Source organism: Vidua macroura, chromosome 27 (assembly GCF_024509145.1).
Source record: "Vidua macroura isolate BioBank_ID:100142 chromosome 27, ASM2450914v1, whole genome shotgun sequence".
Classification (NCBI taxonomy): domain Eukaryota; kingdom Metazoa; phylum Chordata; class Aves; order Passeriformes; family Viduidae; genus Vidua; species Vidua macroura.
This window is the reverse complement of record NC_071597.1, coordinates 2,532,116-2,543,757: the sequence shown is the minus strand read 5'-3', so window position 1 is coordinate 2,543,757 and position 11,642 is coordinate 2,532,116. Positions and strand designations below refer to the sequence as shown.

At 45.2% G+C, this 11,642-nt stretch overlaps 1 protein-coding gene across 1 annotated transcript in view; it reads right to left on the bottom strand.

The window, feature by feature from the left end:
* Positions 1-9,372: 9,372 nt before the first annotated feature.
* HOXB9 (homeobox B9) overlaps positions 9,373-11,642 on the bottom strand; it is an 84,113-nt gene continuing 81,843 nt past the window's right edge. The window contains 2 exon segments of the mRNA XM_053999815.1: positions 9,373-9,555; positions 9,557-9,605. Of these exon segments, the coding sequence (XP_053855790.1) occupies positions 9,373-9,555; positions 9,557-9,605 (232 nt within the window).

The window sequence follows — 11,642 nt, the reverse complement described above, 5'->3', positions numbered from 1 at the left end:
GTTGTTTATGCCGCACTACATAAAAGCCGTTGAGCTTTTACGAGTCCGCTCCTCCGCCGCTATCAACCGGAGCTTTCCATCGGAGCCTTCCGCGGCCGCGGCGAGACGCGGAGGTGTCAATATTGAATTAAAATCATTATGGTTTTTCATCTAGAACATCGACTTCTCGCCGCTCGCCCTCGCTGCCTCCTCCTCCTTCTCCTCCTCCTCCTCCTCCTCCTCCTCCTCCTCCTCCTCACCCAGGACTTGCTCGAGATGCGCTCGGGGATGACCCGAAACTCCAAATATTGAGGCTCCCGTCACCTCCAAGAGCAGAAAAACCTCCGTGCTCCCAGCCCCGCCTCGCCCCCAGAACTTCCAGTTCTTTATTTTAATTCTTTTTAATTTAATTTATTTTTTTCCCCTTTTTCTTCTTGCCAGGGGAGAAAAAAAAAAAGCGGGGGGAAGCGGGGGATGGGGAGAGAGGAGAGAGGCGCTTTTCTCTTTTATTGGCATTCGGTAACAACGGAGCCAAAGTTGCCCCTCGGATGCCAGCGCTGCAATTTTCCACCGCCGAAACACACAGGGGGTAGATTTTGAATTTCATTTCTCGCAGTCAGCAAATATTACCCAGACGTTTCCCAGTTAATAACGACTCCGAACCCTCCCAGCCCGAGCGCTGCCCCGGCCCCTCCAGAGCCCCCCAGCAATTCCAGCTGGATTTTCCAGCCTTTTCAGCCTCCCGTCCTCGCTTTTCCACCTCAGTTTTGGATTTTTTTTTTCCTCCTCCCCGCTTTGCCCCGCCGAGGTTTCTGCTGTTTCCCCATCGCCTCCGTCTGAGCGGGGCTGGAGGCGAGAAAGGTGAATTTTAGGAAGGTTCCACTCGTGCCCGCCTCCAGCCGAGGGATAAAATTCAACCTCCACCGCACGGAAAAAAAGATGAAAAAGTTGAAATATTTCAGTTTTTCTACTTGGTTTTTTAAAAAAAAAATCAAAAAAAATTTTAAAAATCTTCCTTAAAATGATCAGGGGGGAAAGGCAGGGAGCGAAGGAAGGCAGAAAGGAAGAGAGAGCGGGAAAGAAAACAAAGATAGCAACGGAATAAAACTTTAAACCCATCCTTAGAGAAATAATTTAAGTAAATACGCTTCCTTTATTTTGTGGAGGGATAATTCCAGCCGAGCCTAAGAGCCTTTTGGAGTAATTATTGCTGCTGGAGTACTTGCAGCGGTATAATTAAGGCTTTTTTTTCCGCCCCTCTAAAAAGACGAGTTAACATTTTCTTTTTTCTCCCCACTTTTATTGTCGATTGAGCAGATTTGGGTTTCATCTCGCCACAATAAAAAGCCCCGAAAATGGTGCAGAGAAGTAAACAGAGCTTCGCAGCCCGGCGTGGGGATGCTGGAATATTCCAAGGGGGGAGAAAAATAAATAAAAAAAAAAGAGAATGGGATCGAGTAAAGTGATTTCCGAGCAGAAGTTTCCTCTCCTGCGCGCGTTTCCAGGCGCGCCCTCCTCTCCTGAAGTTTGGGAAGGGGAAGAAGAGCAGGAATTGGCGGAGGCCAGTTGGGAACTTGTGGTTGGGAGTGAATATTTTTATCAAAAAAAAATAAAGAAATAATAATTGGATGGCGGGGATGCGCCGGGAGCTCGGCGGTGCCCCAGAAATCAAGGGCTGATCCTAAATCATCGCCCGCGCTGGGCTCGGGATCCCGATGAAAGGAAAATGTTTCCATTCCAAGGAAAACCGAGCAAGGCCGGGCGCGAGTGCGCGGGGTGGGTGTCGGAGCGAGATAATTTATAAATACCCAGCGGAGGAAAGATTTATTAGGAATTCATAAGGAAAAGGAGAGAGAAGAAAAAAAAAAAATTAAAAAAAAAAAAAATGAAAGAGCCTCAAATCCCTTCCTTGCTAAACCTCAAGTTTGCTCTGCTCTGCCTCGCGCCGAATGCACAGGGGCGAGATTTTTCTTCATTCCCCTCATTTATTTCTGTTTGCGCTCGTATTTCACGCCGTGGCGTTGAAACGGAGCCTCGAGATGCCGAAACTTTGCCTCTTAAAATAAGATTTCCCACCCTGCGCTGCTGCGTGTGGGTTGGAATTGTTCCGCCCTCACCCAAAATCTTGATTTTTGGGAGCGACGGGAGCGGTTTTTAGGGGAACTTGGGAGCAATTCTCAGTCAGGAAAAAAAAAAGCCGTTTATACCAATTTGAAAGAAAACCCATCTTGAAATTATTGCCGCCGTTTGTAGCGGAAGAATTACAACATCTGAGCAATTTTTTTGCCTCGTAATTCTGAGGAATCAAAGGCCACAATCAAAGTGAACTGGCGGAGTTAAAATTGACATTATTGCCGCCGCATCAGGGGTGTATTTATTTGCACCCCAAAGCGCGGTGGTTTTAGAGCATTTTGGGTTAATTTACTCGTTTGTGGCATTAAAAAAAAAAAATTTCTGAGGCTGTTAAAGTGAAGAATTCACGCGAAGAGCATCAGCGCTGCCGAAAGATGGGGCGGCCACACCAGAAACGAGTGGTTCAACTTCTAAAAAAAACCCCAAATGCTCTTGTTTTAATGCATGGTTGAGTTGGTTTTTTCTTTTATTTTCTTTCTTTCGTTGTTTTTTTTTTTTTTTTCCTGCGGTGGCTGGGATGATAAAACACATAAAATATCGAGCAGGGAAAGTGCAGATCATCCTAACGGCCGAGGGGAAAAATATTGTCCCGCTCCTGCTCGTCCTTTTCTCCCCGAAACCTTCGAGCCGCTCACTTTTTTTTTTTTTTTTTTTTTCCCAGCCCTGCAAACGTAAATCTGCGGGCCTGGGGTAATTTCAGCTGTCCTCCCACCTCCAGACCAGCAGAAAACAAAACCCGGCGCTTTTTTATTCCCTTCTTAAACGAACGTTTAGGAGAGATGCGCGCCCCACCTCTCAGCGCAGCTCCGCCACCGCGTTGCCGCGGCGTTTTTTTCGCCTTCCCGGCGTCACATAATTTACCCTCGATGAAAAAAAAAAAAAAGAAGAAGAAGAAGAAGAAAAAAAAGCAGCGATGTGAGCTATAAAATGGGCAAAACAGCGATAATTAACCCAATATTTTACGTAATGGAATCAAGGTGTTCGCGCCCGGGGGGCGCCTCTAACGTGGAGCAACGGCTCCACCTCGCGGCCGCGCGCGGAACTGCAGCCGGAGATTCCCCGGCCGGGGGAGGGAAAAAAAAAAATTAAAGGCGGGAAAAAAACATCAAAATAAGGAACGCCGCTCCTCGCTGCGAGCATAAACCACCCTAAAAAAATGTAAAAATAAAAGGAGGCGAGGGATGAAAAGAGGAGGAAAACGAGAATGGGTTTTTTTTGGCGCCTGTTCGCTGGAGTTTTCTCAAAGTGCGGCAATAAAAAAATAAAATAAATTAAAAAAAAAAAAAAAAAAAGGGAAAAAAGAGGCGAAGTGGGTTCGCTTTTGAAACGCGCTATTGTTTCAAATTCCGAGACTAAACAATTGGTCATTCTGCTGCCCGGGAGGCGAAGGGGGGACAAGGCCGGGGCTGTAAAGTCATAAAGAGCTTCCCCAGCCCAGACGTCTCGCCAGAACTTCGAGGGTGCGAGCGCTGGGGCTGCCTTCTGTGCGTGGCCTTGTTGTTGTTGTGTGCAGGCCTGGGATTGCTTGAAAGGGCAAAAAAAAAAAAAAGGGTAAAAAAAAAAAAAGGAAACAAAACAAAACCAAAATACCCAGAACAAAGGGAATCATCCCGAGCGCTGGATTTTCACGGCATCTGCAAGAGAAGAATAAATTAGCAAAAGTCCCTCCCCACCTTTTCTTTGGTTTTTTTGGTGGGTTGTTTTTTTTTTTTTCCCAATTCTGATTTTTTTTTAGAGCTGCGCCCCTCCCTCAGAAAAAAAAAAAAAAGAAAAATAAAAAAAAAAAAGGAAAAAAAATTGGGAAAAAGAAGAAAAATAAAAGAGGGAAAAAAAAAAAAAAAAAAAACAAAAGAGGGGAACCTCGTGAGCGAGGCAGCAACGCCAGAGCATTTACGCGCTGGGTTTCCCCGCATTCCCGAGTCGTTGGAGTAATTTAGGAGTTCCTGAAAGTTTTCTTGCGCTGTTTCCTTTACAGCCGCTCAGTTCCTTAACCTTCAGAAATTTATACCCTATAAAGTTTTATAGCGGTCATATTCTTTTATTGCAGCGCGCTGCACTGAATTTCCCTTCTTTTATGACAAGTTCCTTCCCTTTCTCTCCCTTCCCTCTGTAAGCTCCAAAAATCTTCCTTCTTCTTTTGTTTTCTTTTCAGAGCTGCCCCAAAGAAAGGAATTTTTTTTTCTTTTCTTCTTTTTTTTTTCTTTTTTTTTTCTCCTTTAAGAAGTGAAATATTGCCCTTTAGAGCGGCCCATTATGTTAAAAATTAGTGGGAAAGAGATTCTGGGGTTTATTTCTCGCTACCTGTTTCCTGTGGGGCTGAGCGGGACCCGGCGGGGTTTTTGGTGCTTTTTAAAATTTTTTTTATAATGATTTAAAATTATTATTATTATTTTTTTAAATATAAAATCACTTTCCAGGCACTCGCGTTGCTTCGTGGGCGATAAAAACGTCAAAACGAATTTCGGGAGGGAATCGCAGGAATCGCTCTTGGAAAAAGGAACCGCGTGTCGAACCCGAGGTGACGCCGGGCGGGGAGAGCGGGGTGCGCTTGTCCCGCTGGGGTTTTTGGGGTTTTTTTTGGAATTTTTGGGTGTTTTTTCAGGTTTTTTGTGGTTTTTTAATCTTCTCGGGTCGATTTTTCCCTTAGGGGAGAGGGGAATAAAGGGAGGGAAGGCAAAAAAGTCCGCGCTGAGCCTTTCCCCCGCTCAGGCTGAGGCGGGAACCAAGAGATGAAACGTCCAAAAATCAGAATTATTTCTGATTTCTGCGGAGCGGAGGGGAAAGGCGGGCGGAGATCCCCAACCTCGGGGCTCAGAAGGGAGAATGAGATCGGGAATAAAAAATCAGGAGCTCGGGAGGGAGCCAGCGCACACTTGCTGCTCGGGAGTGGAATTCATTCCGCTTCTTCTGGGCTGATTTTGTGGAACAGAACCCCCCCAAAAAAAGCAGGAAAGCACGGCGGGAATAACCCCGGAATTTGGGGTGAAGCAGTGGAACACAAGGACATAGCTCGTTGTTCTAAAATCCATTTTTATTCTGGAGCATTAAAACATCTCTGGAAAATACATCCGGGCTGATGCTACAGAAAAACAAAATTTTTTTTCCCAACATTTTCTTTTTTTTTTTCTTTTTTTTTTCCCCCAACATTTTCTTTTTTTCTTTTTTTTTTCTTTTTTTTTTTTTTTAAAGAGTATTTCCTAATAAAATCAGCTAAACATCTTCAATTCTATTTCCAAAGAACCTCATTAATCGTCATCTTAAAAATATCTGCTCTTTAGCACAACTCTAAGGGAAGTGAGGAAAAAAAACCCGCTCCTAAATCCCGGCGGCCGATGGGGTCACAAAACATCGAGGAACTCGTGGAAAACGCTTCTGGAAATGAAAATAATGAGGATTTGGGCAAATCCGGGCTCCCTTGGAGGAGGATTCAGCCGTCCTCGAGGAGAACCAAAGCAACCTGGAAAAATCCCGCCCAGCTCAAACATCATTTCCCACCCTTTTTATTTCATTTATTTGCTTTTTTTTTTTTTGCTTTTTCGATTTTTTTTTAAATAAATCAGCATTTAGAGAAATCATCCTGCTGCCCGCAGCTCAAAACGCCTCAAAAATTGAATTTTTTTTTTTTTTTCTTTCCCCACCCCCGCCGGGTTTTTAAACTCGGAGCGAAGTTCGGTGGCGCTGAACTCCCTCCGGCAGCAGAAGGGTTAAATTTGGGAGCCCCCCCCTCAACCCCCCCCAACCCCGGGAGCGGCTTCGGGCTGGGAAAGTTTGCCACGAGAAAAAAACCCAAATTTAAACCCCCCCAAAAAAAACCCCAAACAATTTTCAAACCCTCCAGCTCTGCTTCCTTGCGGCGGGGTGCGGGAGATAATTTGGGGTTTTTTGGGGGGTTATTTTTGGGGTTTTTTAACCTTTTTTTAAGAGGGTTTGGAGCGGCGCAGCTCCTCGGGTTTTATCTCGGGATCGCGGAAGGGAGGGGGGAAGGAAAAAAAAAAAAAAAAAAAAGAAAGAAAAAACCCAATTTAAAAAAAAAAAAAAATAAATAAAAGCAGGAGCAGTTCCCAAAAATGCAAATCTTTGCTATCGCTGCTGCCCAGAGCAGCCCCCGCTCCGCTGATAAAAGTTCGGCTGGAGCCAGGGGAACCTGGAAACAGATTTGCGCTGGTTCCTCCAGATAAACCCCAAAAGCGGGGGAAAATTGGCTTTTTTCTGCTTTTTTTTTCTTCCCCCCTCCCTCTCCCACTTCGGCAGCTCCTCGGAAATCTAAACGCACAAAGCGAACGAGGGAGGTTTAGTCCGATTTTTTAATTTTTTTTCTTTTTTTTTTTTTTTTTTTTTCCGGCCGCTACCAACTGCAGAACGCTTCGAAAATAATTTTTTTTTTTTTTAATTCTAAAAAATATTATTATTTTTTTTTTTAAATGACCAAACAAAAGGGAAAGACGAGCTCCAGCACGGACAGAAACACGAGCACGAAACACGGGTCACAACAGGCACCACGGAACCGAGCTGAACTAAACCCCCCCTGCCCCTCCCCGCCCTCCCTGCCCTCCCTCCCCGAACCCCAAAATCGTCATTTCAGACATTAAAAAAAAACCAAAAAACCCAAAAAACCCCGCCGGGACTCAGCTGCAGCCTCGGCGTTTTTGGGGGTGAGGATGAGGATGGAGCTGGGGGCGACCAAAAACCCCCTCGGGGCCACCCCGAGCCCGAGCGCGGCGAGTTCAAGGCTGAAAACAACAAAAAAAAAAAAAAAAAAAAAGGGAAAAATTAAAAAAAAAAAAAAGCCAAAAGCCGCGCTGGGCTTGGCACTTTTATCTCTGCAGCAGCTCCGGGAAAAATAAATAAAAAAAAAATCCCATAAATCCTCAATAAATTAGAAATATCGAGCGCTAAGAACAGCCGGCCCCTCCCTGAAAGCTCCACCCAGGTAGTTTCTTTGTAATTTTAATTTTTTTTTTTTTTGTGGTTTTCATGGGGTTTTTAAAAAGAAAATTTAAAAATCCCACTCTTCCTCTCCTCTAAAAAGTTCGAACAACTTTATTTTTTAGTCCTAAATAACTGACAAGGCTCGGGGAGTGCCCCACGCTCCCCTCCTCTTTCTCCCCCTCTTTTTTTTCTCTCCTTCCCAGCACCAAACAACCAAAAAAAAAAAACGTTTTTTGAGGCCGTTCTGCCCACCCAAAAAAATTTAAAAATACCGCTGAACTTTTTCTCCGAGTCCCAATTTTCCGTCAAAAGCGCCGCCGGATTCCAAACCCCTGCAGAATAATCCGAATAACGCAAATTCTGCGCTGTAAAGCGAGCTAAAAAAATTGAAATAACGAGGGAAAAAATTAAAAAAAAAAAGGGGGGGGAACCCCAATTTGGGGCTGTCAAGGAGCGGCCGAAGTCGCAAATGATTTGTTGGGTGTAATTAAAGGCGAGCCTTAATGAAGGTGTCAGTCTTGCGGGAGTTTAATTAAACCGTCTGGGCCACCTCGAGAGCGTCTGGGAGGGTTTGGGGTGGAAAAACGAGAAAAGAAAATTAAAAAATCTTTGTCCCTTTGCGTGGAGGAAAGAGAGGACGGCGAGGTTTGGGGGCGGCCGCTTTGGGTGTCGGATTTTTTTCCTTTTTTTTTTTTTTCTTTGCTTTTTCCTGGCGGGGGAAAAAAATCAAATTTTTAAAAAAAAAAAATACGGAAAAAAAGTTGTTCCGACAACGGGGGAGGGAAAAAAAAAAAAAAGGTAAAAAAGAAACGAACCCCAACAAGGAGCTGCGCTTTGGGCTGGGCTGCGCCAGAGGAAGAAAAATTAAAAAAAAAAAAGGGAAAATAATCAAAAATTCAGCTGGAACAGCAGAGCGGGGACTGGGGGAGGATCTGGCGCTGCTTTTGGGGGCGATTTTGGAGAAAAAAAAAACGAGATTTGGGGGCGCTGCCTTTCTCCCTCAGTCCTTACCCCAACAAGGAATTGGGGCAGAGTTGTGCCAGAAGAAAAAAAAAAAAGCGATTTTTTTAAAGGGAAAATAACCAAAATTTCAGGGGAGCTGGGGACTGGGGGGAGGATCTGGCGCTGCTTTTGGGGCGGATTTGGAGAAAAAAGCCGAGATTTGGGGGCGCTGCCGCTCTCGCCTCTCTCAGTCCTTACCCCAAAAAGTTGCCTGGCTCGCACCAGAAGGAGAAAAATTATTTAAAAAAAAAATGAAAATAACCAAAATTTCAGATGGAACAGCAGAGCAGGCGCTGCTTTTGGGGCGGATTTGGAGAAAAAAGTCGAGATTTGGGGGCGCTGCTTTTCTTCCTCAGTCCTTACCCCAAAAAAAGTTGCTGCACTTTGGGCTGGCTCGCACCAGAGGAAGAAGGAAAAAAGAGATTTTTAAAGGGGAAAATATCCAAAATTTCAGATGGAACAGCAGAGCAGGCGCTGCTTTTGGGGGGGGATTTGAGAAAAACGCTGAGATTTGGGGGCGCTGCTTTTCTCTGTCATTCCTTACCCCAACAAAGATTTAAAAAATGAAATTAAACCCCAAATTTGGACAGAACAGCAGAGCTGGGAGCGGGGGGAGGAGAATCTGGCGCTGCTTTTGGGGCGGATTTGGAGAAAAACGCCGAAATTTGGGGGCGCTGCTTTTCTCTCTCATTCCTTACCCCAACAAAGATTTAAAAAATGAAATTAAACCCAAATTTGGGACAGAACAGCAGAGCTGGGAGCGGGGGGGAGGAGAATCTGGCGTTGCTTTTGGGGCGGATTTGGAGGAAAAAACGCTGAGATTTGGGGGCGCTGCCTTCTCTCTCATTCCTTACCCCAACAAGATTTTAAAAAATGAAATTAACCCAAATTTGGGACAGAACAGCAGAGCTGGGGAGCGGGGGGAGGAGAATCTGGCGCTGCTTTTGGGGCGGATTTGGAGAAAAACGCCGAGATTTGGGGGCGCTGCTTTTCTCTCTCATTCCTTACCCCAACAAAGATTTAAAAAAATGAAATTAACCCAAATTTGGGACAGAACAGCAGAGCTGGGAGCGGGGGGAGGAGAATCTGGCGCTGCTTTTGGGGCGGATTTGGAGAAAAAACGCTGAGATTTGGGGGGCGCTGCTTTTCTCTCTCATTCCTTACCCCAACAAGGAGCTTGCACCAGAGGAAGAAAAAGGATTTTAAAAATGAAAATAACCCAAATTTGGGACAGAACAGCAGAGCTGGGAGCGGGGGGAGGAGAATCTGGCGCTGCTTTTGGGGCGGATTTGGAGAAAAAACGCTGAGATTTGGGGGCGCTCTCCCGCCTCACTCCTTGCCCTGCTCCTTGTTCATTTTCTTCATTTTCATGCGGCGGTTCTGGAACCAGATTTTCACTTGTCTCTCGCTCAGGTTCAGCAGCCGCGCCACCTCGTGCCGCCGGTCCCGCGTCAGGTACATGTTGAAGAGAAATTCCTTCTCCAGCTCCAGCGTCTGGTACTTGGTGTAGGGGGCAGCGCTTTTTGCGCGAGGAGCGGGCGTGCAGCCAGCTGGCGGCGGGGGTTGGCTGCGGGAAAAAAGGGAAAAAATAAAAAAAAAATCTGATTTTTTGGGGTTTTTTTTTTTGTTTGGTTTTTTTTTTTTTCCTTCCCAGGGGTTTTTAAGGAGAGGTGGGGGGGGTGTTGGGGGGAGAGTGAAACTAAAGAAGATAAAAGAAGAGAAAATAGGAGAAAAGAAGATAAAACAGGTAAGAGAAGATAAAAACGAAAGGAAAGGGAAGGGAGGAAAGGAAAGGAAGAAGGAAAGGAAAGGAAAGGAAGGAAGGAAAGGAAAGGTAAGGGAAAGGAAAGGAAAGGAAAGGAAAGGAAAGGAAAAGGAAAGGAAAGGAAAGGAAAGGAAAGGAAAGGAAAGGAAAGGAAAAGGAAAGGAAAGGAAAGGAAAAGGAAAGGAAAGGAAAGTGGAAAGGAAAGGAAAGGAAAGGAAAAGGAAAGGAAAGGAAAGGAAAGGAAAGGAAAGGAAAAGGAAAGGAAAGGAAAGGAAAGGAAAGAGAAAGAAAGGAAGAAGAAAGAAAAGAAAAGATAAAGAAAAGAAAAGAAAAGAAAAGGAAAAAGAAAAGAAAAGAAAAAGAAAATAAAAACCATCCAACCAAACCAAACCAAAACCAACTAAACCCAAAATAAAATCCAAGTAACCAAACCAAACATAAAAAAAATCCCCACTAAAATAAAACCCAAAAATCCAATAAACAAACAAAACAAGCACCCCAAAAACCAACTAAAAAACCCAATCCCTTTGCCAAAAAAAAAAAAAAAAATAAAAAAAAAAAAAAAAACTCAAAAATCCCCCCAAAACCTTAAACAACTTTTAAAAAAAACTTTAAAAAACCCCCAAACAACCATAAATTCCCAAAAAAAAACCCCAAAGCGGGGCTGGGATTGGGGCTGCGGGCGGTGGGGGGAGGGGGCGCTTGTCCCCGCACCCCAAATTTGGGGCGAAAACTCCGAGAGTTTGGGGTGATTTTGGGGGTTTTGGGGGAATTTCTGTGAGTTTAGGGTGCACCCCCTGGGATTTGGGGGAATTTCTGGGGGTTTTGGGGGAATTTCTGCAAGTTTTGGGTTATTTTCTGGGGGTTTTGGTGAACCCCGAGGGATTTGGGGGGATTTCTGGGGGTTTTGGGTTAATTTCTGGGGTTTTGGGTTAATTTCTGGGGTTTTGGGTTCATTCCTGGGGGTTTTTGGGGGAATTTCTGTGAGTTTTTGGGTGCACCCCGTGGGATTTGGGGGAATTTCTGGGGGGTTTGGGTTCATTTCTGGGGGTTTTGGGTTATTTTCTGGGGGGTTTTGGGTTCATTTCTGGGGGTTTTGGGGGAAATTCTGTGAGTTTTGGGTGCACCCCGTGGGATTTGGGGGAATTTCTGGGGGGGTTTGGGTTCATTTCTGGGGGTTTTGGTTCATTCCTGGGGGTTTTGGGGGAATTTCTGCAAGTTTTGGGTTCTTTTCTGGGGGTTTGGGGGAATTTCTGTGAGTTTTGGGTGCACCCCGAGGGATTTGGGGGAATTTCTGGGGGTTTTGGGGTAATTTCTGGGGATTTGGGCGAAATTTCTGCAAGGTTTTGGGTTATTTTCTGGGGGTTTTGGGTTCATTTCTGGGGGTTTTGGGGTTAATTCCTGTGGGATTTGGGTGAAATCCCGAGGGATTTGGGGAAATTTTCTGGGAATTTTAGCTGCAGGGCCAAGAGTTTGGGGGGAATTTCTGCGAGTTTTAAGGGAATTTCTGTGAGTTTGGGGGGAATTTCCCTCGCTTTGGGGTTCGTTTCTGCGAGTTCCGGGTGAATTTCTGCAGTTTTGGGGTGAATTTCGGGAGGTTTTGGGTTCATTTCTGCAGTTTTTGGGTGAATTTCTGCAGTTTTGGGTGAATTTCTGCAGTTTTAGGGTGAAGTTTGGAGGGTTTTGGGTGAATTTCTGCAGTTTTTGGGTGATATTTCGGGGGGGCTTTGGGCGCACCCTGAAGTTTTTGGGCGCGCCCCGGGGTTTTGGGGTCGCAACCCGGGATTTTTTGGGTGAATTTTCGGCAGGTTTTGGGTGAATTTCGGAGGGGTTT